At 40.3% G+C, this 24,595-nt stretch overlaps 1 protein-coding gene across 1 annotated transcript; it reads left to right on the top strand.

The window, feature by feature from the left end:
- Positions 1 to 283: 283 nt before the first annotated feature.
- LOC134223202 (uncharacterized) lies at positions 284 to 23,506 on the top strand. Its single transcript, XM_062702343.1, has 2 exons — positions 284 to 291; positions 22,989 to 23,506. Exon 2 carries the CDS (start codon positions 22,996 to 22,998, stop codon positions 23,368 to 23,370), a length of 375 nt encoding a protein of 124 aa, XP_062558327.1. The 5' UTR covers positions 284 to 291; positions 22,989 to 22,995; the 3' UTR covers positions 23,371 to 23,506.
- The last annotated feature ends 1,089 nt before the right edge of the window (positions 23,507 to 24,595 follow it).

Below are 24,595 nucleotides of genomic sequence, written 5' to 3'. Positions count from 1 at the left end.
TTCGGTATAAAAAGCGGTATAAATTTATTCCGGATACACAATATTAATCATTTATCTCGGAATCTATAGGCGTTACATGAGTTATGTTTGTTGACGTTTAGCCAAGGTATGTTTAATCTAAAGGTATGTACAATTCTTATGTATTTGATGTGGGTGACACAACAAAGCTGTCCACTCTTGTGTGTTTTGGAATTGCTCCCATATTTCTGTAATCTGTCCTACGGTGTTCTTTGTAGTTTCTATTCTCTACTTCCTCAGATGGTTTATAAATATGAAGCTTTTCAATATTTGGTAAGTTTTGGTAAGTCTGATAGTTTTGCCTTTTTCTTTACCAGATTTAGTGTCTGGTAACATCTTGTTTTTATTTGCTAAACTGCTATGAAATTTTACTTGATCATCAAATTTTCTTTGCTCTTTTGTTTTTGCTTTTATTTTAAATTTTTGATTCGATGCGTTCATCCATTCCTCATTACTGTTTTCTTTTGCGTCACTGAAATTCATTAACCTTTTCGCAGTTTCCTTGTAAATTTTCATGAGTCTGTTAATGGTTGCAAGTGCTTCAACCTTTTGTTCCTCTTGTGCCAAATCTTTTTTTTTTCCAGTGGGTGGGAATCTGCATCCATACACCGGTGGGCTACCGGCGAACGGGGTTTAACTACTGCCGACCCGCTAAAACCACCCTGTTCACAGACCCTGAGTCTCCCCGGAACAGACTTTTCGGCATTACTTCTGGGAGGGGTCCGTGCTACTACGCACGCCCACAAACTAGCTTCAAATCACAACTAGCCAAATCTACCACTTTTGATCTGTACACCCGCTCTTTCCAGTGTCTCAGTTGTGATATCCACCTAATGTGTATATCTTCCTTTAATCCTGTTTCAATTTCCTCCAATTTCCTGCAAACGAGCGGCCAATTATGGATCCTGTACACCTCCGGTGGTGCAAAGGGCCGACTTGAAAGATCTCCAACCTGAGCGTTGCCCGGCTATCGCTTTAACCTGTCGCCAGGTTAGATTTCCGTCGACTTCTTTTACTTCTTTATTGAGGCTTCGCCGCCATGAGCCTCTGGGTCTGCCTCTGCTGCGATGTCTCGCTGGGTTCCAGTCTAATGCTTGTTTACAGATTTCGTTTCCGCCCCTACGTAGAGTGTGGCCAATCATTCATAAAATAAGTTTTTTTCGTCAGTTCAACTGGTTTCTGAATTTCTTCCTTGAAAGCACTCCTCAAGCGTTCTCTTTTTTGCAATTCTGGTTCCGTCTCTAAGATTTTCCTGATTCTGAGTTCATAGTCTAGTTCTTCTTCACTTAAATCAAAAGCATTAATCATGCTCGTGTTGATCGATCTCGCCATGTTCAAATTCAATTATTATTTTTTTATTTTTTTATTGTAGTACAGACGATACCTTTTTGCTGGTGTTTAGCAATTGATAATGGAACTGGAATTCAATTTTAAATTATTTATTCTAGAAAAGATGAGATAAATAAAAAAAAAAAAAATATATATATATATATATATATAACTTATGTTTTTGGTCGTTCGAGATACGTTTTTTAAAAAAACTAAACAATCGACCTGTCTGCTCGAGTGAAGAAATACGAATGAATTTTATTGTTAACTAATTATTATGGAACCTAGCTGGGGAATACTTTATGCTGATACTGGCAAGAACCATCAATCATGGGCGTCGGTCGCGGCTCCAATAACACCGGTGCGGAATGTGCAAGGTGTTGGTCTCCGGTTACGTCCGGTCCAATGTGGCTAGCTTAGAGTTGGACGCCAACAGTTGCCGTTCCAGCAATTTGACTCTGGTTGCATTTACGTCCGTAACTGGCCCCTCCTTGAAGTCCGAAACGTCCTCGTTTCCGGTTGGTTTGGCACGTTGCTTCTCATGGAAAATTTTTCTGCTCATATAAAATAAAATGGCGATTATAATGGCAAGCAGGCTGACGCCTGATAAAGACATTGACGTTAGTACGACAGAATTCATGGTTTTTCTTAGAGAATCCAGATGATGTCTATTGTTGATGTGGATTTTTTCGAAACTCATCTCAGGCTCTAGGTCTTTAATTTGGATGTCCAAACCGTCCAGTGGAACGATTGATAACTGACCTGTTTTATACCATTCTTTGTTGGTGAATTCCAACCCATCGATATAGATAGTACAGTTATGGTATTCTATTAAAAATGTGCCAGTTAGAGTTCTGTTATGTATTCCACAAGAAGTAATGATCTCTTGGTTTTTGATTTGCTTGACGACCAAATGATTTGGGGTTAATGGTTTTACCACCGATACTTGGCTTACTTCCTTAAATGAGCAGTTTGTTGGTTTCCCGTTGAGAAGCATTGAGAAACAGCCATCGTTTGTCGAGTTTTGAAGGTTTTCCAAGCTACAGATGTGGTTGCGTCCTATTTCCTGGCAGGGTTTGTTGATGAAGTAGAGATTGAAATCGTTGATGATTGCTATGGTTGCCGGTACCTTCAGCGTCCTATCTTTAATTATCAAAGGTTCTAGTAAGAGAGTTTTATAGGCAAGAGTTTCGAGCGAGGGAATTTCAATTACAAAATAATCTTAGTTTCATTATGGAAGCTGCTTATTTCAAGGAATTCGTACATTTGATCTACGGTTTCTACGTTAAGCTTTTGGGTTTCAAATTGTTGTATTATAATTTTAATTCATCAGGAGTCAAAATATCTTTGGAAATAACTCTTAATTTGGCTAGCTGTACTATTTCAAAAATGGTTCTAAAGTGATCATTTGCATTATCAATTAAAATATTGGTTTTAGAATGTCTTGTAGAATTATCAAATTTTTCGCTACACCTGAACTAGTTCGTGAATCTATTAGACTTCGTTTGATTTGATCATGGTCCTTTTCTAACTGTCTGATAATTCTATTCATCCTATCTTGAAGTTGGCTATTGATTTGGACTTGTTCGTTATTTTCGTTTATCAAAATTTCGTTATTGGACTCTAACTTTCTGATATTCTCCGAAATTTTTATTAGATCATTATCGTCCAGATTGCCTGTAATTTGTTTTGGAGTAGAACTGAGAAAATTGAACAATCCTCGTCTGTTTCTATGTCTTGGCATTAGGTTGTGAAACAGAGTTTGAGTATTGCTAAATTTTGACTCAAGCATTTTGGTTATATCTGTATAATTTTCAAAACTTTTGATTCCTTGAAGGATAATTTCGAGCTTTGCAAGAATTTGTTCGTATCGTTTCAAGTCAATTGTGTGGTAAATTTGATGCTTCCCAATTTTTACAAAGGTTTTCCCAATGTCTAGTGTTAATAAACCAGGATTTCGTTGGAGATCGGTTATTTGGATGCTAGGGGAGGATCTTGCTGTAGATGAAGAGATGATAACGGCGAAAATGATGAGCGTGGTAGCCTTCATAATGTTGTCCTAAAATTAGAAAAACTTTTATTAGTGAAAATAACTAAATTTATTCTGGTTTAGTACGATAGCTTAAAGCAAAGATGGATTATTTAGAATGGAATTTGTATAGTGATAGGGTTTAATTGGATTAGTGCTAGCAGGTCGACTATCTGGTTTAGGAGTTATTGCGATTTGTAATGCTTGGAAAAGTTGAGCAAGTGCTGGGATATGTCCAAGCAGTACGTTCTGCGTAAAGGAATATTCTTACAGTATTGTATATAGTTAGCCTTTCACTTGAATTATTCCTATTCTCTGATTCGACGAAGGGCTTCTTTATGTAACTTCCTTTGATTTTCATCAAGGAACGTCTGTTGCCCGTCCTCGGGGACTACGACGGGGTGAAGTTATCCTGTCTCTTGTTTTTTACTCCGTGTCGTTTGGTGAACGCCAGTTGACCTACATCCAGAGGTGGGGGGTTTTCTCGAATTTGGTTTCTTTGAGCATTTTGGTTACGTTGGATTTGTGAGATTTGGTGCACAGCTTCGTCATAGATTTTATTCCGAGCTTCTAACATTCTCTCACGATCCAATGGCCTTTCTTCGTCGTCTTTTATCCCGTAGAATATCTCTCGTGGTTTCATGTTGGTAGCTGAATGTATGCTATTGCTGTAAAGAGTACAGGAAATAAGGAACATTTCTTTGACAGTGACATTCGGGTACCTATGTTTATTACATTTAAATATTTCGGCTATTGTAGAATGGAAGCGTTCTACGATGCCATTGGTTTCACTACGATCAACGGGAGTAAAATAATGTTGGACGTTCAAATCTGCGAGTATGCCTCTTAGTTCAATGGACTTTATAGCCGGTTCGTTATCTGAAACTATTAGCTGAGGAGTTCCATACAAGGCAAAGTATTTCAGTATAGCTTTTCTGATATCCGGAATAGCTCTAGATTTTATGGGGATGAGGCTTCCAAATCTAGTTAATTTGTCGACTACCGACAAAAATAAGTAGGGTTGCGAAATGAAAACATCGATATGGATGATATCCAATGGTTTTTAGGGATGGAGTTTCGCCATGTTTTATCTTATACGGTTTCCTCTCGTACTTGGCCTTATTGCAAATTTGGCATAAGATAATAAATTTCCTAATCTTAGTCTTAAGGTTAGGGAAATAATAACGTCTAATCATTTCGGCGTAATTTTCTTTGATGCCTCGATGTGAGGTTTCATGGGTTTGTTCTATGAGCGAATCTTGCTCTTGAATATTAGTTACATCTGTTAACATTTTCTGCGATATCTTGATCTTGAAGATTTTATGTCTACTAAAGTAATTTTTATAGACAATTTGGATAGTTGGAATCAAGCTTTCGGGCAAAGTATGCAATTTTGTTTTGATGGGTCCATGCATTCCCGGAAGATTCGAATCATTAATGGAACTCCAAAATTTAGTTTGGTAATTATTCGTCTATGAACTCCCGGACAGATTTGGCAATAGGTTTAAGAACCTGCAGTGCCGATTTTCAACATAATCTGATACCGAAAGAAGGTAATGGGACGTTCGGTGCATTCGAGTAATTCTTACACGTCAGTATCTGCCGAATGAATTGAACTTGAATCGGATGATTCTTCGTTTACATTTATTTCAGGTATTCTAGACAAAGCATCTGCCACGACATTTTGTCTCCCTGGCTGGTGTTTTATTTCAAAATCGTATTCGGATAACTGAAGTCTCCATTTTACGAGTTTTGTGTTTGGGGTTTTTAAATTTAGGGCATATGTTAAAGGCTGGTGGTCAGTATAGAGTGTGAACTTCTTACCAAAGAGATACAGGCGGAAGTATCGAGTTGCCCATACAATGGCCAACAATTCCTTTTCAATGGCCGAATAATTCTCTTCGGACTTGGTCAATGTTCTCGAGGCGTAAGCTATGGGTCTATCCGCTCCGATAGGTCCCTGCGATAGCACCGCCCTAGGGCGAAATTGCTCGCATCCGTAGTTAAAACGAATGGCTTATCGAAGTCGGGATACTGCAAATGTTACTATGAGTCAGTAGACTTTTGCAGGTTTCAAAGGTTTTCATAAACAAAGGCGTGTGCTCTACGGATTCTCCTTTGCGTAGTTGGGCGGTTAATGGTTTCGTGATTTTGGCGAAATCAGGGACAAACCGCCTGTAGTAGCCAAGAATTCCTAAAACCCTTTTAGTTCGGTTTGATTTTTGGAATAGGCCATTTAAGAATGGCATTGATTTTATCAGGATTTGGTTTCACACCTTGGTCGGTGACAATGTGACCAAGAAATGCTACTTCTTTCTTTAGGAATTCACTCTTATCGAGTTGAATTTTCGTTAACATTCTTGAGAGCTAGGAAAACTTTATTTAAGTTTTCAATGTGCTCTTGCAGAGAAGTTGAAAAGACAATTATGTCGTCCATGTACACAAGACAACATTTGCCTAATAAATTTCGTAAAACATTATCCATGACGCGCTGAAATGTTGCAGGCGCGTTCTTTAACCCAAACGGCATGCGAAGGTATTCGTATAATCCATGTTCAACGCTAAACGCCGTTTTTGACACATCATCAGGATGAACTTCTACCTGATGGAAACCCGAGGTGAGGTCCAGCGTCGTGAAGTACTGACACCTACCAAGTTTGTCCAAAATCTCAGTGATATTTGGTAGCGGGTATCTGTCGTCTATTGTCTTATCGTTTAGTTTACGATAATCGACAACTAAACGCCATTTTTGTTTGCCTGAGGCATCCGCCTTTTTTGGGACAACCCAAATTGGTGAGCACCAAGGGGATGTGCTAGGCCGTATAATGCCTTGAGCTAACATTTCGTTTATTTGATCTTGTACCTCTTGCTTATGGCAATAGGGGTACCGATAGCTCTTCGCATGGGTAGGGATTTCATCCCTGGTTTCAATTTTGTGCTTGATTGCGTTAGTGAAGGTCAAGTCATTGCCTTTAATGAAGAAAACGTCCTGATATTTAGAAATAAGATTTAGAAGTTTATCCCTTTCTTCTCCATTAAGATGATCGATACGAAGTTGATTTCTCAATTTCGGGTTAATTGGAGCGGGATCAAAGCGGCATTCATTTTTAGACGTTGTGTTCAATTTACGTTCTTCAAAATTATTCAATTCAGAGGGAATTAAACAGTTTGGGTTGCATTTCACGGTGAAATTGCAACAGTTTTTCAATAAAATGTGGGCTTTATTATGGTCAGCCCTATACAGACCTGGTACAATCATCACATCTTGTGTTAGGGGAAGAGGGTATTCGATGTAAAAATCTCCATGACTAACTTTTGTATTCAAAACTACGGGAACTTCTTCGTGAGCATTGAGAGATATCGAAAAGGAGTCAGGATATTTTCGTAACATTTGAATGGAATATTCCGGAAATTTTAATGTATTAGTGGAAGTCAATATTTCTACTCCGAGACTCTTAAGGGACTCATATCCTATAAGGCCATCGAAAAGGAGTGGAATTTGAATAATTGGAAATCTAATGCAGGTTTATTTTGGAAAATGGTCAACCTTACTTTTTGATTAATTTCATATGAACCATTAATATTGTTCACACATGTAGGTTTACACTCAAAAATTTCATTTGGCAAAACTTTGGCTGGATCAATATAATTCCTGTTGGCACCTGTGTCAATGAGGAATTTTAGCTGCTTCGTTTGTACTTGCACAACGATGTAGGGAAGAAAATTATTTACGTTTTGGTTTCCGCATCTGGGCCTGGTTGAAAATTTGAGTCGTCATGATATTCAACAGGATCTTCATATGGCTCATCTGTGTACTGATCGGAATTAGTGCAATATGGGAAAGTTTGGTCGGACTCATGTTGATCTTCGTGACAATTAATTCTCATGTTGCCTTGGGGTGGGTTGTTCTGTCTGAAGTTTGAGGAAGATTGGGGTTCGAATTTAATTGCGTTCTGCAATTGACCGCTATGCTGGTTCTGATTTTGAGGTTTGAAATTATTTTGATAGTATGGGCGATAATTCGGGTTGTAATTTGGTTGAGCCCTAAAATTATTTTGGTATCTATTGAAATTTCCACTTTGCTGAGGCGGGGCTCTGTTAGTGTTATTCGGAAGAAACTGAAGTTTTGGAAATTTTCTCTCTTGCGCTGAGCAGCGTTAAATTGATCAAGCGCACGTTGATAAGCTAACAGAAGAGTAGTAGGGCATGTAGTTCTAACGAGTGTGGAATATGGCTCGACGAGGCCATCAATAAATGAATTGAGGATCATGTCTTCATAACTGCGAGAAAGGGTTTGAATATTTCTGTTCAAGTCAGGATCTAAGGCTAGCTTTGCAACAATATCCGATAATAATTCACGGCATTCGTTATAAAAGGTCGTTATATTCTTGTTGCCTTGTTTTAAATAGCAAATCTGGGTTACAAGACTAGAAAGATCTCGTTTATCACCAAAGTACTCGATAAGTACTTTTTTGATAATATTCCAATCGCAAGGGGTGTGTCGCGCTTCAAGAGCTTCACTGGCCTCCTCTGTTATCTTGTCCCTAATAATACTTGTCCAAAGAGGTAACACCATAGTGACATCTGCTGCTGATGGACATAATTGCTTTGCGTGATCGAGTTTTTTCTTCAACGGAAGCGATCCAGGTGGCTAATGATTTTTATCTCCTTTATATGGGACAATTAGTTTGATTGCATCTGGCACTCTAGATGGGTTAAATGAGGAAGTAGGATTGGAAGGCAATCTTACTCTAGACTCTACTTCACTTTCATAATTTGAACGGGGACGGGATGATAGAGCTTCAATTTGTAGTCTCTGTTGCTCAATTTGGGCTGTAAGAGCCTCAATTTGTTGTGAAATTTCCTCAGACATTCTCCTTGTAATCATTCACTTAATATTCACAAATATTTTATCTAACAATTTTAGGGATTTATTGTTAATTCACTTTCACTGTTTCACTTATTATCACTATTAATCGATAATGTTGTTGATAGATTCGTTTACTTACAGTTAGTTTTCCGCGATGAACCGTCGCGAGGGGGATAGGTTGATTAAGTTGATCCGCAGGCTTTCGCTTGATGAGTGCTGGATATCGTCTCGAATCTTCAATAATCCGTCGAAGATGCCTCCTGTCGGTGACGTTATTCCCACGTTCTTCCAGTTGGCGGGCGATTTCACTTTACACTTATCACAACCGAAAACTACCGGATCCTACCGGCTGCGCCACTTATGTTTTTGGTCGTTCGAGATACGTTTTTTAAAAAAACTAAACAATCGACCTGTCTGCTCGAGTGAAGAAATACGAATGAATTTTATTGTTAACTAATTATTATGGAACCTAGCTGGGGAATACTTTATGCTGATACTGGCAAGAACCATCAATCATGGGCGTCGGTCGCGGCTCCAATAACACCGGTGCGGAATGTGCAAGGTGTTGGTCTCCGGTTACGTCCGGTCCAATGTGGCTAGCTTAGAGTTGGACGCTAACAGTTGCCGTTCCAGCAATTTGACTCTGGTTGCATTTACGTCCGTAACTTATATATATATATATATATATATATATATATATATATATATATATATATATATACAGGATGTTTGTTTCCTGAGTGTGCATATTTTGGGGGCAGCTAGGGCACCCCTAGACATGAAAAAGTGCCCATGGAACATGGGTCCGGAAATCACTGCTAAGTGAGTTATTCAGATTTCTATGTTTTTATTTAAGCTAAAAAGTTTCTTAATGTAACTCATTAATCTTTAGTCGTAGTAACTGGTTTAGTACACAGAACGAAAGCCTGAAGTCTCAGCTTTTTGAGTTTCTTTGACCTTATGTTGATTAAATTACAATTAAGTACAATAATTTTGCAAACTATCAAAAAGTGTCAGAAATAACTTGCTTTTTCAGGTTATTTAGTGTTTTTCTTATTTTTCCATTCAATGTTATGAGAAACTTTCTTCTACAAAACATTCCTATGCTTCATCTTTACCAAAGTGTCCTTTGGTTCAACTCTGTCCGATTTGTAGTTTTGTCATAATCATCAATTTAAAATTGTTCAAAAAATTCATCGAACGCCAAATTTCATCGCTATGTTTTCTGTGAAACGTTGATTGGCAACCCTATCCATTCGGGCGTTCGTTCTAAGCACGTGGTATGATCGTGTGCACACAAATGATGGATGCTATTCATGCCGTACAGAAAGGAGGATAAAAAACAATGATCAGCTGGTAGAATAACGGGAGTGCATTGCAATGAGTGCGAAAATGATTTTGTAACCATTCATTCTTGTAATGTAATTTGAAGAACGTAAGCGTTGTGTTACAAAACTGTGAACCTAATTTGCAAGATAAACTTATTTATTCGGATACATACTATGGCCTTCTTTGAAAAATGTTTATTTCGCAAGGAATTAGCTGTCCAAAATTTTGATTTCGTCCAAATCGCAAAGTATGAAGAGAAGGATGTCCGATGTAACCAAACGAATAGTTTCGGGTTTAGTTTAGGTGTTTGGCTCTGGAGTGGGCTCTTCATTCAGTAGTATTCGAGCTCATACATGAGGATGTGGTATGCTTTGCTAAGTGTGGTGTTCGTATTTTTATTTTTAATATATATTCGTATATTCGTAAATTTTATTTTTAAAGGCACTTTGCGATTTGGACGAAATCAAAATTTTGGACAGCTAATTCCTTACGAAATAAACATTTTTCAAAGAAGGCCATAGTATGTATCCGAATAAATAAGTTTATCTAGCAAATTAGGTTCACAGTTTTGTAACACAACGCTTACGTTCTTCAAATTACATTACAAGAATGAATGGTTACAAAATCATTTTCGCACTCATTGCAATGCACTCCCGTTATTCTACCAGCTGATCATTGTTTTTATCCTCCTTTCTGTACGGCATGAATAGCATCCATCATCTGTGTGCACGATCATACCACGTGCTTAGAACGAACGCCTGAATGGATAGGGTTGCCAATCAACGTTTCACTGAAAACATAGCGATGAAATTTGGCGTTCGATGAATTTTTGAACAATTTTTAATTGATGATTATGACAAAACTACAAATCGGCAGAGTTGAACCAAAGGACACTTTGGTAAAGATGAAACATAGGAATGTTTTGCAGAAGAAAGTTTCTCATAACATTGAATGGAAAAATAAGAAAACACTAAATAACCTGAAAAAGCAAGTTATTTCTGACACTTTTTTGATAGTTTGCAAAATTATTGTACTTAATTGTAATTTAATCAACATAAGGTCAAAGAAACTCAAAAAGCTGAGACTTCAGGCTTTCGTTCTGTGTACTAAACCAGTTACTACGACTAAAGATTAATGAGTTACATTAAGAAACTTTTAGCTTAAATAAAAACATAGAAATCTGAATAACTCACTTAGCAGTGATTTCCGGACCCATGTTCCATGGGCACTTTTTCATGTCTAGGAGTGCCCTAGCTGCCCCCAAAATATGCACACTCAGGAAACAAACACCCTGTATAATATATATATATATATATATATATATATATATATATATATATATATATATATATATATATATATATTCTCAACCAATCTTATTTCCCTATCACCTAAACCCGAAAAAAAAACTTATCATTTGCGAAAAAATCCAATTATTCTTAACTCTTTGTGCTCGAATCAATAGTTTTATAATCTTATACCTAATATTTTAATTGCAATAAAAATCAAAGGAACAGTTAATCCAATTATCAATCAAATTTTATTATCAAATTCTAGTGGGTCGAACCTTTTGAAAAGTTGGGCGCCATTTTGTAAGGCAGATCCTGGATGGGCTGGTAAACTCCGACTTAAAGCGCCAGACAACTACAGTCATCTGCCAGAGCACGCGACTAGTTTGCCCTGCTAACTCAATTTCTAACCCAATGCAGAATCCCCTTACTAATGCTTATCAACAGTCCCAGAAAAGTCAATCCCAACAACATCATTCCTTCTAAAAGTTCAGTTTTAAAAATAATCAGTATTCTAGCTCTTGCCCAAATATGTATTAATTTATTCATTCTCAATCTTTAAGTCTATTGAAGCTAATTAAAAATGTATAATGAATCCCATTTTTAATTAAAAACGATTTGAATTTTAAAGCTATTTTTCATTTCAACGGTAGCTATATTCGGTTGCATGCAATATACATTTCTAATTTCTCGTTTCGCTTGTGGCCAATCAAAACAATCTAAGTTTAAGAAAATACCTAGGTGTGACGTCACGGTCTATACTGGCGATTTCGTTGATCTACAATATCTTTGTTTTCTCTTAGGTTTAAACACTATCTTTCTAAGCGGTGGTATGACGAAGTATTGGTGCTACAAAGTGTATACCTATAGGGTATACCCTATAGGGTTTCGGTACTTACAGCTCAACTCCCCTACGTAGAGGAGGCACTTTAACAACCGCGTACGAATCAACGATGTAGCTGGATCTGACGCCGTGTACCTGTGTTGGGCAAGCCACCGTAGCCTTGATCGATGGCTGAGAGTTGTGGTGATCTATCCGCTCTCGGGCTTGTAGCTCGGAATCGCCTAGCGCTGATGTAGCGTCTGCAGCGAAGGCGCTTCTCGAAGGCGAGATGACCCGAATGATGGGTGGCGAAGAGATCAACGTGAATAGCGTTGCGTTCTTCCTTCTTGGGTGGGGAGGTGGTGGTAAATCAGACGGTGTTTACCACGGTTTCCTTCTTCCCGGGACGTGAGTCTAGGCGACTCGCACTGGCGGTGGCAAGCTTTCCCCAGTTTTTTTAAAATAATGTTCTACATTCTAGTAATATAGCGAGGTTCTTACTTTTGCACAATTTTTGCGAGGTTTGACTCACGATTTTTGTTTTTATTTTTACTTCGAATTGAATCTGAAAGTAGCTTTAAAAATCCACTATTACTATTTTACTCTATATCTTTTCTTTCCACAATTTACTTTGGCAAAAATCACTCTGAAAAATCTTCACTTCACTTAACGATCTGACTAGTTCGGCGGTTTGAATGGGATAGATCGAAAGACTTTTCATTTCCACTCCAGGCCCGAACGATTTCTTTTTAGTTTCCGGTTTCCAGTTTCTTGAATTTGTTTTTCCTTCCAAAATTTTCTTGGTAATGAAACATGATTGGTATCGTGGATTCTAATCTCCACCCGTATTCTATTTACTCCCATCGTCATCCTATTGATTCGAGCACTATAATCGTAACGCCTGCCTAGCGAGCAGCAAATATAATCTAACTTGGGGATGTTCATGAAACGATTATGCATTCGTTTCACACTTAACGTTTGAAAACAGCTATTTTTGTCAATAAAGATTAAACAATAAATAAAAATTTACAAAAGTTTTGACGTGCCAACATGTACACTTTTCTTTACATAACTTTATTCCAACTGAATTCAAAAGTATTAAACTAACTATTTTTTGTAACATCGGCGTAGAGCCATTTCTACGCGAATGCCATAAAGCAATACCAATGGCATCACTTTCATTCGAGGAACTATCTGCCCTTGTCGAAAGTACAATGAAAAGAGCTATTGAAACCAAAATTCATTGATGTCACGTCTGGATATGTCTTCTTGGTAGTGGTTGCGGAAAGCAACATACTACCTATTTTCTGGGAGGTTTCTTTTTACCCAGTTCATTTATTTGGTAGGCTCAGTCGTGTGTGACACTTTGCGGAGCCGCAATTCTCAAGTATGATATTTTACATGGTATATCATCTTATCTTAACAGTTAGTTGGGAGGAGGCATATACTATAATACTCGTGGCGACTCGAGGTTAAAAATTACTTAATACAGGACGGACGGGTTAGGGATTTAGGTTTAGTTTATTTCAGCTGCTCATCCGGGCGTTTGACGTTGACGTTGATCGTAACCGGCTCCACACCTACATAGGTTGCTATTGAGCAGGTTTATTCAGTAGAGATGTGTGTTTAGTGAATAGTGATTGGACATAAGCCTCGACCTCGTGCTAATGAAGCCTCGGCTTAAGTCCTCACCTCTGAACCACGTTCGAACAGAAACTTTAGGAACTATGGAAAATAGCAACCGTCCAAGTTCATTGTGTGACCAAATCTTTGCCAATTTTGAAGAGTACTCTGACGGACTAATGGGAAAAACTCGTTGTTCGATGTTTGTCTATCATAAACTTCACCTTCAACTTCAAGTTGGGCGCACACTTTGCTAGCGAGTCCGCCTTCTCATTGCCACTTTGGAAGGTTTCTGAGACCATGGAAATCTCCGAGAAATAGCTGCTAGGGTCGCGGCAGGTATTTCCGTCCATCGTCGTAGGGGCTAAAACCAATGAAAGTAACTAACCGTTTTCTAAAACTCCACTATAGCAGAACGTTTCTCCTGAGCTTACGGTTTGGTACGCATCGCATTTCATTCATTTATTTAGTTAACATCTAAACAGATAACACTGAATCAACAATTTGACGCCACAATGCACGGTTCGAGGCCGCATCTCTCCATCCTCGGATACGCCCCACGCTCGCCAAGTCGTTCTGCACCTGGTCTGCCCATCTCGCTCGCTGCGCTCCACGCCGTCTCGTACCTGCCGGATCGGAAGCGAACACCATCTTTGCAGGGTTACTGTCCAGCATTCTTGCAACATGTCCTGCCCATCGTACCCTTCCGGCTTTAGCTACCTTCTGGATACTGGGTTCGCCGTAGAGTTGGGCGAGCTCATGGTTCATTCTTCGCCGCCACACACCGTCTTCTTGCACACCGCCAAAGATGGTCCTAAGCACCCGTCTCTCGAATACTCCGAGTGCTTGCAAGTTCTCCTCGAGCATTGTCCATGTTTCATGTCCGTAGAGGACTACCGGTCTTATCAGCGTCTTGTACATGACACATTTGGTGCGGTGGCGAATCTTTTTGACCGCAGTTTCTTCTGGAGCCCGTAGTAGGCCCGACTTCCACAGATGATGCGCCTTCGTATTTTACGACTAACGTTGTTGTCAGCCGTTAGCAAGGATCCGAGGTTGTTACCGTTCACGTTAACAATCTGACAAAACGAATTTGACACACAGATACTATGCTACTATCACTTAACTACTACTTATTCACTAACTATCTACTTAAAACTCTAGAAAGAATATTGTGAGACATTGCACGTAGTTTGATTAGATTTTAAATTATTTAATTAATCGTGTAAATCCTGATCGGCTAACATCTCTCTAATTGGAAAATTCGACGGAGGCACCACCATGTCGGGAGCCGGTGGTACATGATTACCGAAGCACAAATGAGGAGAAGGGGAAAAAACGAGTTGAGTGGACGAGGAGATGGGGTATGGGGAGGATTGGAGATGAAAAAAAAACGATCGACGGGGGAGTAATGAGTAATGAAGGAGCTCTGGAATAGAGAAGACCGAATACGGTTTCGGAAGAAAAATCAAATTGCAAGAATTTCAAGCGGCCAATCATAATCGGGCCATAGTTTAATGTGCAGGGAAAAAGTTGAAAAAGTCGTCTACTAGTTAATCGTGAATTCGTATGGCTCGTTGGCAGAATTCTTTGGGAGCCTTCTAAAGCTGCCGGGTAAACACGTGGCGTCCGTAGGCCTATTGTTCAACGCCTTTCCGCCGATATCCAACGTGAAGGTGCAGTTTGGAAGTGACCGGTTTTCACGGGGGCATTCGGTAGAAAGCTCGGAGATATGTTCCTGGACATGTACACTGGAATTGTTTAATGGCATGGTGCTCCGACGACTATTTACTGCCACCAAAGCCAGTGTCATCACTGTGGCTGGGCTTGAAATCACTGTCCAAAAGATCTATGATCATTCCGTCAAGTCACCCGAGGATCGTACCAACGTGGTGCCCATTATTTCGAGATGCACCAAATACCCCCCCCCCCCCAGGGAGGTCAACCACCTACGTAGGATACAAGCGAATGCAAGCCCCCCCAGATGTCAACGCACGTGAGTCATTCATGAAAGCTGATGCAACCTCGTCACATGTCCTCATGTCATCAATGGGCCCCAACCGATCGGCCGCAACATTCGACTAACTTACACACTCTAAAACACTAACCCTAACTTAGAAAAATGAAAAAATATAAAAATCACTAAAACAAAACACAACAACAAAGCCTTAGTATGTATGTTCTTCTTGTTTACTTTGTCTGTGTTATGTCCGCTTCGTAATGTGAGTCCCCTGAGCAGATCGAAGAACGACCCTGAAATAAAATCTGAAGTGAGCTGGTTAAGGGCGTAAGGACGTCCGCTCCATAGACGTAGGGACGTCACAGGAGATAGTTACAAGGTAGACGAATTCCTCGACCACCTCGAAGGTATCCCCGTCTATCGTAACACTGCTTCCCAGACGGGCCCTGTCGCGCTCGGCTCCGCCCACAAGCATGTACTTTGTCTTTAACGCATTCACCACCAGTCCAACTTTTGTTGCTTCACGTTTCAGGCGGGTGTACAGTTCTGCCACCTTTGCAAATGTTCGGCCGACAATGTCCATGTCATCCGCGAAGCAAATAAATTGACTGGATCTGTTGAAAATCGTACCCCGGCTGTTACACCCGGCTCTCCGCATGACACCTTATGTTGAACAACAGGCACGAAAGTCCATCACCTTGTCTTAGTCCCGGCGCGATTCGAACGAACTGGAGTGTTCGCCCGAAATCTTCACACAATTTTGCACACCATCCACCGTTGCTTTGATCAGTCTGGTAAGCTTCCCAGGAAAGCTGTTCTCGTCCATAATTTGCCATAGCTCTACGCGGTCTATACTGTCGTATGCCGCCTTGAAATCAACGAACAGATGGTGCGTTGGGACCTGGTATTCACGGCATTTTTGAAGGATTTGCCGTACAGTAAAGATCTGGTCCGTTGTCGAGCGGCCGTCAGCGAAGCCGGCTTGATAACTTCCCACGAACTCGTTCACTAATGGTGACAGACGACGGAAGATGATCTGGGATATCACTTTGTAGGCGGCATTATTGCAAATTTTGCGCCGTGTTCGACTCCCATGCAGAAAATATTGTCCCACCAAAATATGTTCCCACCAGTTTCTCCATATACGGATGACGTCTCAACTGCAAGAAAGAGCTTTTGGGGTGTGAAAAAAGGTGCAAGAATGATGTTTTGGGATTGTGCTTTCGCTAATTTCTATACAATTCGACGTGTGAGCATTTGTTTTGGTACTTCGACAAATTTGCACGGTAGTCTATTCTTCGGTGAGAAAAGCAATAATGAGTTTGGCAAAAAAGTGTCTCCTTTATTAGTTTTCGAGAGTATGGAGAGAGACGAAAATGCCTATCTTAATTCTAATAGCATTTCGTTGCAGGTTGTGGATGCCCAAAAAAAAACTTTTGAAAGCGGCTCAAGTTTTGTATGGTGACTGATGTCGTCCGCAGTCGAGTGTGGGCAATTACATTCAATGACAGGCAGACAACTCAACAATCTCTGGTTATTTGTTGCTAACATTTTGATTATATCACATGGTACAGGTATTACCATCCTGTAATGGAAAACTGTTTCAGATTAATGAATAATGTTTAGTCCTAAATCAGCATAAAGATTAAGGAAAGATGGGATAGATGAAAAATAAAGTACAATGCCATAAAAAGATCAGGATGTGTAACAATATGATAAATTAACAAATCAATTGTAATTCACTACACCCACCCGAAACACCTGGCCAGTGTACAATAAGTCTCAAGAACTGAAAATAGAGGAGAAAAAAAGTATCAAGAAAGAAAGCAATGAATGACATAGATGAACGCCAAAGTATTGACAGGTAATTGTTCCCTAAACCGTTTTTCATCCTTTCTATGAAACATTGAGTTCTTCACTGGCGAATGGCGATCGACGAAACGTTCGAGCAATGTTACGGATCCGTTTGAAAGTTTCTCCAAAATCAGTTTTATATAATCATGAATTAAATTTAAGAATTAGTTAGTTAAGGAAATCATTATAATATAAGTTCAGAAACATATTACCAATGGATGGTGAAAAATTTGTAGTGGTAGAAGAATTTGTGTATCTTGGAACATTAGTGACGTGCGATAATGATGTTACCCGCGAGGTGAAAAGGCGTGTTGCAGCTGCAAATAGCGCTTATAACGGACTTCGTAACCAGCTTAAGTCCCGTAGTCTGCAAACGAAAACAAAACTCGCGCTGTATACTACTCTGATTCTTCCGGTGGCTTTATACGGCCATGAAACATGGGCCTCAACACTAGGATTCATTTGTTCAGAAAATCGTTGTTACTAAATTTTCAAATGGCTATATCTCAGTGGTTTTTAAACCGATTGTCTCAGTTTTTTCACCAACCTCTTAGCCATCTCTTCTAGTTTCTGGAAATTGCAGAACATTGTATCTAGGGATGTTCAATTTTTCACTAGAGCTGTGGGAGTAAAGCAACGGATTTAGAAAAATGCGATTTTGGAGATATACTTATATTTCATTACCAAAAATGATATCTATTCATATAGTGATGATGGAAATGATGAAATAACACATAAAAGACATCACCTGGATCATAAGAACACATTTTGAGCATCCCTACTATGCAAACGATGATAATTCGATGCCTTTAGGAACCGCTTCATACTACAGGATATATGAAGCTTCAGAAAATGTTTTCAAGCATGTTGTCTACTGTGAACTTGTTAAAATAAATGTAAACTATATACGATTCATGTGTGATAAAAAGTTATGATGTTCTAAGATCTCCAAACTTTACTGGAATTTGAATCAAATGGTCTACCGAATCAACCAAGGCTTCCATGATGTCCACAGCCGCGGTATCCACCCAATTATATCCTCTGAGTATTTGAGATGTTGTAGGATCTCCAAATTGTCCTGGAGTTTTAATGAAATGGTCCTGGAGTATGAGGTCTATTGAATCTACCAAGGCTTTCATGAAGCCCGCAGCCGCGGTATCAACCCAATTATGTCCTCCAAGTATTTATCTTCCACTTGCATCTCAAATCCAGGCATTTTAATTGTTGTAAGATCTCCAAATTGTCCTGGAGTTTAAGTAAAATAGTCTATCGAATCAACCAAGTCTTCCATGATGTCCTCTGCCGCGGTATCACCCCAATTATGTATTCCACATATTTGTCTTTCGCTTGCGTCTCAAATCCAGGCATTTGAGATGTAAGATCTCCAAATGGTCCTGAAGTTTGAGTAAAATGGTCGATCAAATCAACCAAGGCATCCATGATGCCCGCAGCCACGGTATCAACCCATTTATATCCTCCAAGTATTTATCTTTCTCTTGCGTCTCAAAGTCAGGCATTTGAGATGTTGTAAGATCTCCAAATTGTCCTGACGTTTGAGTAAAATGGTCTATCGAATCAAATTAAGCTTCCATGATGTCCTCTGTCATAGTATAAACCCTATTATGTCCTCTGAGTATTTGTCTTTCACTTGCATCTCAAATCCAGGTATTTGAAATGTAATAAGATCTCCAAATTGCCCTGGAGTTTGAGCAAAATGGTCTATCGAATCAACCAAGGGGCCATCCAGAAACCACGTGGTCATATTTTTGAAGATTTTCAACCCCCCTCCCCCCATGTGGTTTATCGTGGTCATTTGCCAGACCCCCTTCAGTGTCTCGTATTTGACTCGACTTATTACAAATTTTTAGCCTAGATTGTTTTAGGAATTGGGGTGGATTGCGCGGCCGGTAATAAAATTAATCAGTTCAGTGCGTGATCTCTCTTGTTTCGGACAGCAGAACGATCGCGCGGTCGGCCGAATTATTGTGTTCTGCATTGCGCGGCCGGTAATAAAATTAATCAGTTCAGTGCGTGATCTCTCTTGTTTCGGACAGCAGAACGATCGCGCGAATTATTGTGTTCTGCATTGCGCGGCCGGTAATAAAATTAATCAGTTCTGTGCGTGATCTCTCATGTTTCGGACAGCAGAACGATCGTGCGGTCGGCCGAATTATTGTGTTCTGCATTGCGCGGCCGGTAATAAAATTAATCAGTTCAGTGCGTGATCTCTCTTGTTTCGGACAGCAGAACGATCGCGCGGTCGGCCGAATTATTGTGTTCTGCATTGCGCGGCCGGTAATAAAATTAATCAGTTCTGTGCGTGATCTCTCATGTTTCGGACAGCAGAACGATCGCGCGGTCGGCCGAATTATTGTGTTCTGCATTGCGCGGCCGGCAATAAAATTATTCAGTTCAGTGCGTGATCTCTCTTGATTCGAGGCGGGCTTGGTAGTCATATGGCTACTGCTTCTGCCTCATACGCAGGAGGTCATGAGTTCAATCCCAGGTCCGTTCCATTCTCCTACTTTTATCTTTCTCTTTATTTCTTATGTTCTAGCAATCGCTAGAACTGGAAATGGACTTCCATACCGTTTCCATTACTATTCCTATACCTTCAACTTGAGTATTCTAACAGTAATCTGCTAGAATTGGAAATGAACTATAGAGCTCGTTTCCTACATCCAATTAGAAATTCCATCAGTTACCTTCTCCTATCTATCACATGGGCAGCTCGTTAACCAAGACGGACCCCTGCCTCTCCAACCTAACCCAGAAATTCCAACAAATTCCGCATGAACTCGTGGCAAGTGCAGAGGTATATTCGGCTTGCAGTGGGCGAATGATTGCATCATCATTTCCTCCCCCTTCCCTACATTGACTTGCATTCTGACGTGGCAGGCGCCAGTATGACCTAACAAATGAGATCACCAGTACTTGTACATTGAAGATGTGTGCTAGTCCCAAGCAAACATCTGTTGGTTCCCTGTGCAAGAACAGCTGATCTGGTCATAATGGAGTAGCAACTACGAGGAGTCAATCAAGCTCAAGCTCAAGCTAGATTGTTTTAGGAATTGGGGTGTTTTTTCTAAAACACTGCCACTTTTTTTTCATATCGCAGGAATCTCCTTAGTTCTAAGGCCCTTTTATGAATTTACAAAGCATTATTTAGAATTTCATGTTGATTTTTTGAATGCAAGCTTCTCTCCAATAAACATCGAATTCCGAAGAATTTCCAGTATAAATTAGAAAAAAATCCAGCTTATTTTTTACAGAATCTCTTAAGATTTTTTTTGTTCAAATTCTGGGCAACTTTAAAGAATCTTCAAAGGAAATTCTTCTCAATTTCCGATGGAAATTTTTTCATTTTCCAAAAGAAATTCTCAGAAATTTTCAGTAGTTTTTTTTTAATTTCCAAAAGAAATTATTCGGAATATGCCAAAATATTTCCGATGGACCCTCCTTAGCCGTGTGGTAAGACGCGCGGCTACAAAGCAAGACCATGCTGAGGGTGGCTGGGTTCGATTCCCGGTGCCGGTCTAGGTAATTTTCGTATTGGAAATTGTCTCGACTTCCCTGGGCATAAAAGTATCATCGTGTGTTAGCCTCATGATATACGAATGCAAAAATGGTAACCTGGCTTAGAAACCTCGCGGTTGATAGCTGTGTAAGTGCTTAATGAACACTAAGCTGCGAGGCGGCTATGTCCCAGTGTGGGGATGTAATGCCAAGAAGAAGAAGAAGAAGAAGAAGATTTCCTAAGATGGAAATTCCTAAGATTTTTTAGTAGAAAAAAGTTCATCTGAAACACCAATATTGAATTTCCATAGGAAATTTCGATGTCTTTACAAGTGGAAATAACGAAAAAAATGTACTTTTGTTTTACTTGTAAAGGTTGTACTTTTGGAGCATTTCCAGTAGGAATTCCTTAAAAAATTAAATGAAAATTTTAAGGTAGTTTTCTGGAAAAATTCCTTAAAATTTCTGAATCATTTCCTGTGCATCTTTGCATGGTGAAGATTAAAAGCAATGTTAAGCTGAACCTACAAAGAAATCAAAATGACTTCTCGAAGAAGAATGAATTCCCGATTGTTGAATTCGCGTTGAGGTGGCCGCAAATACTTTCTTCACGAATTAAATGTACGCGGCTTCAAATATTAAAACTAACTTTATTAAAACAAACGTACACGCACATCTGACGAGGAAAGGCGGAAATTTCATTTTTACTGCTGACGTGGCATCAGTCGCGTGACAGCCCAGCTATCATGTGAGAGCCCAGTGGTAAAGGTAGCCTCACACCTCGGGAATTTGGTCCACGGATTTTTTCCCCATGTGTTTTCGCATATGCGATGTTTTCGGGATTTGGGCACGGAAAATCAAAATCCCGGCCCCATTCGGGGATCCTGCGGAAAATTTTCCCGAGGTGTAAGGTGGCCTTAAAGCGAGGAGTCGATGAATCCGTGTTCCCAGCTCTGCTTCATTCGCCCCAACATCTCCCCCTTAAATATGTTCGTACACGGAAGAAAAAAAGTACCCAAAATACTTTTGAGTTATTTTTTCTCTTCTCTTTCATCCACTCTTTCTTTTGTTGTCAAAAACAAAAGAGCCAAACAATCTAACGACGCCAGTTTAATACGGGAAGCCAATTTTGAGTTTTAATACCTGAGGTCGAAATTGAGTGAATTAAACTTACATTTGGGTAAATAAATTTTCCGTTGGGTACTTTTTTAACATGGGAGTAAAGGCAAACTACTTCGACCCTACTTACTCAATTTTCGCTTCCCGTGCGGATGTTGACGACGACGATGTCAGACGACTAATGACGGTGAATGACCGACACTTGATTACAATTAATTGCATATTATTCGGCAACTCGGCCGTACGATATTTAACAAAAAAATGGTTTTCGTACGGCCGAGTTGCCGAATAATATGCAATTAACGTTAACGCGTCGGTCTTTCACCGTCATTAGTCGTCTGAGTACACGCGACCGCTTACGTTAAGGCAATCAAACTCATCAAATGCTTTAGCCAAGCAAGCCTTTGGCACAGCAGAGTGCGATTGAATTCGCATTCTATACCGTCCTGCCCAGACAGTTACTGGGGGGGCATGGAGTACGATCCTCTCGTTTAATAAACAATGTGGACTCGCTTGGCTGTGGGTATACAATAGTAAAGCACATGTGGAGATTGGACAAATCAAGCATCCGAAAGATATTCAATTTGCAAAAAAGAGAGCTAACCGCGGTGGAGGTTGGTACTCGGATTCTGATGGCTTTTCCGCAAACGTGACCTTTAAGTGGTCTTGTTGTGTAGGGGTTATCACGCCTATCTATAGAGTAGGAGGTTGAGGGTTCGAGTCCCTCCAAGACACGTGGATTCTTTTTCGCAAATTTCATATCAATTTGTCCATTTCGAAACATATGCTGTGCATATGCACAGCCAAGATATTTAACAAAAAAATGGTTTTCGTACGGCCGAGTTGCCGAATAATATGCAATTAATTAGAAAACAACTAGGTAGAACGACGCGAACGTGAGAAATCTCGAAGACAAAAAACTGTTACAGGGAAAGCGCTAACACATTACAAACTACAGCTTTAGTATAACACAAACAAAAAACATTTTTGGGCTTTATTCAATTTTAGTTTAACCTAGGTTTTATTCATGTTTCGTGTTCCTTCTTCTCTTCTTCTTTCCTAATCTAGCTTTTCCTACTGTGTGTGTGCGGATTTCTGGCTTCTATCGACGTCTAACTTTTACTATCGACCATCGTCGATCTTCGAGCTCGGGATTAGTGTGTGGAGTTTAACGCATGCGTATTGTTATTTGTTTTGGCTCTCTACTCACGGTACCCTTTGTTCGGCAGCGGACGAATGCTGATGGTAAAGCAGAATTATCGGCGGCTGCCGACGGAAACGATGATATTGCGGCAACCGTGCCAAATGCGGCGATGGCGGAGTTCACTCGTGGACTACGGCGACAATTGGTCCAAAAACGTGGAATTGCTGCGCAACGGAAATTCCCAGACGGTGGTTGGTCCCGAACTGGTACTGATGCTCGCGCCGGGGAAAGATGGCGCAGATAACGACGACGGGGATCGTCGATGGCTTGGCGTTGGTTTCGCTGCGTGTCGTAGCGAAGAGAAAAACTTGCGTTGGCCACTCTGTCGGAACAGTAGTTCCCTTCCGGCTTTCCCCTCAAGCCGGGACTTCTGCACGCTGAAGCGTGGGGTCGAGAGTCGCGTTTAGCTGGTAGTTGCGGTGTGCCGAGTTTGGGGCGTGGATCGCTAGAAGCGATTCCTAAATAAAAAGCCGTCGAACGGCTGTTCGACACATTTAACAAAAAAAATTCTCCACACAACAATTTCACTAATTACCTTTCCTGTTTACAATCGCACACACAAACTTGACCGTACGTAACCTTTTGGCTTAGGTTATTGAACTATTGGCTACACTGAAGGAACAAAAAGTAACATTTTAATTTAATCTAGAAGACTTCTCACATTTTAATAAATTACCCAATAAAACACACCGCGACACTAAACAATTATCACGCACTCTCGCCTCTTCCCCGGTCCAGGTCAGAATGGACGAGTAGAAGTTCATGAAGCCCTCAGAATAAGTGAGGACTTATTGCTTCGTGACCGGAAGTACGTGAAATTACCGAAGTAATTGCACGACTTGATCAAACGACGATTCTCATCAACCACGAATGGGAACCGATTAAAGCGCTATCTCTTTCGCTTTCCTTTTCGTCTGAATGACCTGTCTCGCTTAATTTGTTTTTGGACTCTTATACTTTTTAAAAGAGAGTGTTCGATCGCATCACATCATCATAGCGTGGTTCAGCCAAGGAGAGAAGCGTGCGTGCAGTTGTCGTTCAATTGTGTGATCGTCTTTTTCTATTGCTTCGCGCCAACTGCTTGCGTTACATACGTAGCATTTGGCGCGTTGCAAATCTAAATAGATTTAAAATTTGAATGTTTGTGCGCACGTCCCCAATAATTTGTATATTGTTCCGTACTAAGAGTCGCCTATAAAAGGCGACTCTGAATTCAATGTATTATACAGTGTCTTGAAAGTAACCTCCGAGCTGGCACGCTGCCTCTCGGAGACAATAAATTAGAAGCTCAGTTCAGAAGCAGTAGTTTTTCTCATTCGTCGTCCGGAGAACCACACTGTTAAAAAACAACACAACGTGGGGCGTCCCAACCTGGACGAAACATTGGTGCCGTGACCAGGATGGTGCCTGGAGTGGATTTCTGGATTTCAAAGAGAAGGAAGCTGCTGACATCAGTGGGGCACTGGATCGAATCTCTTCTTCGGCTCATCGTTTTGGAGAACGTCCCAACGAACCCGTGCTGCCTAGTCGGATGCCGTGCATCCCAATCCCAGCCTGCCGTTTCAGCCGAACTGCTAATCACCGAAGAAGAAGAAGCCACCAAGCCGCTGTGCCAAGCCACAGGGCTGTTAT

Source organism: Armigeres subalbatus, chromosome 3, assembly GCF_024139115.2.
Source record: "Armigeres subalbatus isolate Guangzhou_Male chromosome 3, GZ_Asu_2, whole genome shotgun sequence".
NCBI classification, from domain to species: Eukaryota; Metazoa; Arthropoda; class Insecta; order Diptera; family Culicidae; genus Armigeres; species Armigeres subalbatus.
The sequence above is the reverse complement of the archived record's forward strand: the minus strand, read 5'-3'. Positions and strand labels throughout refer to the sequence as shown.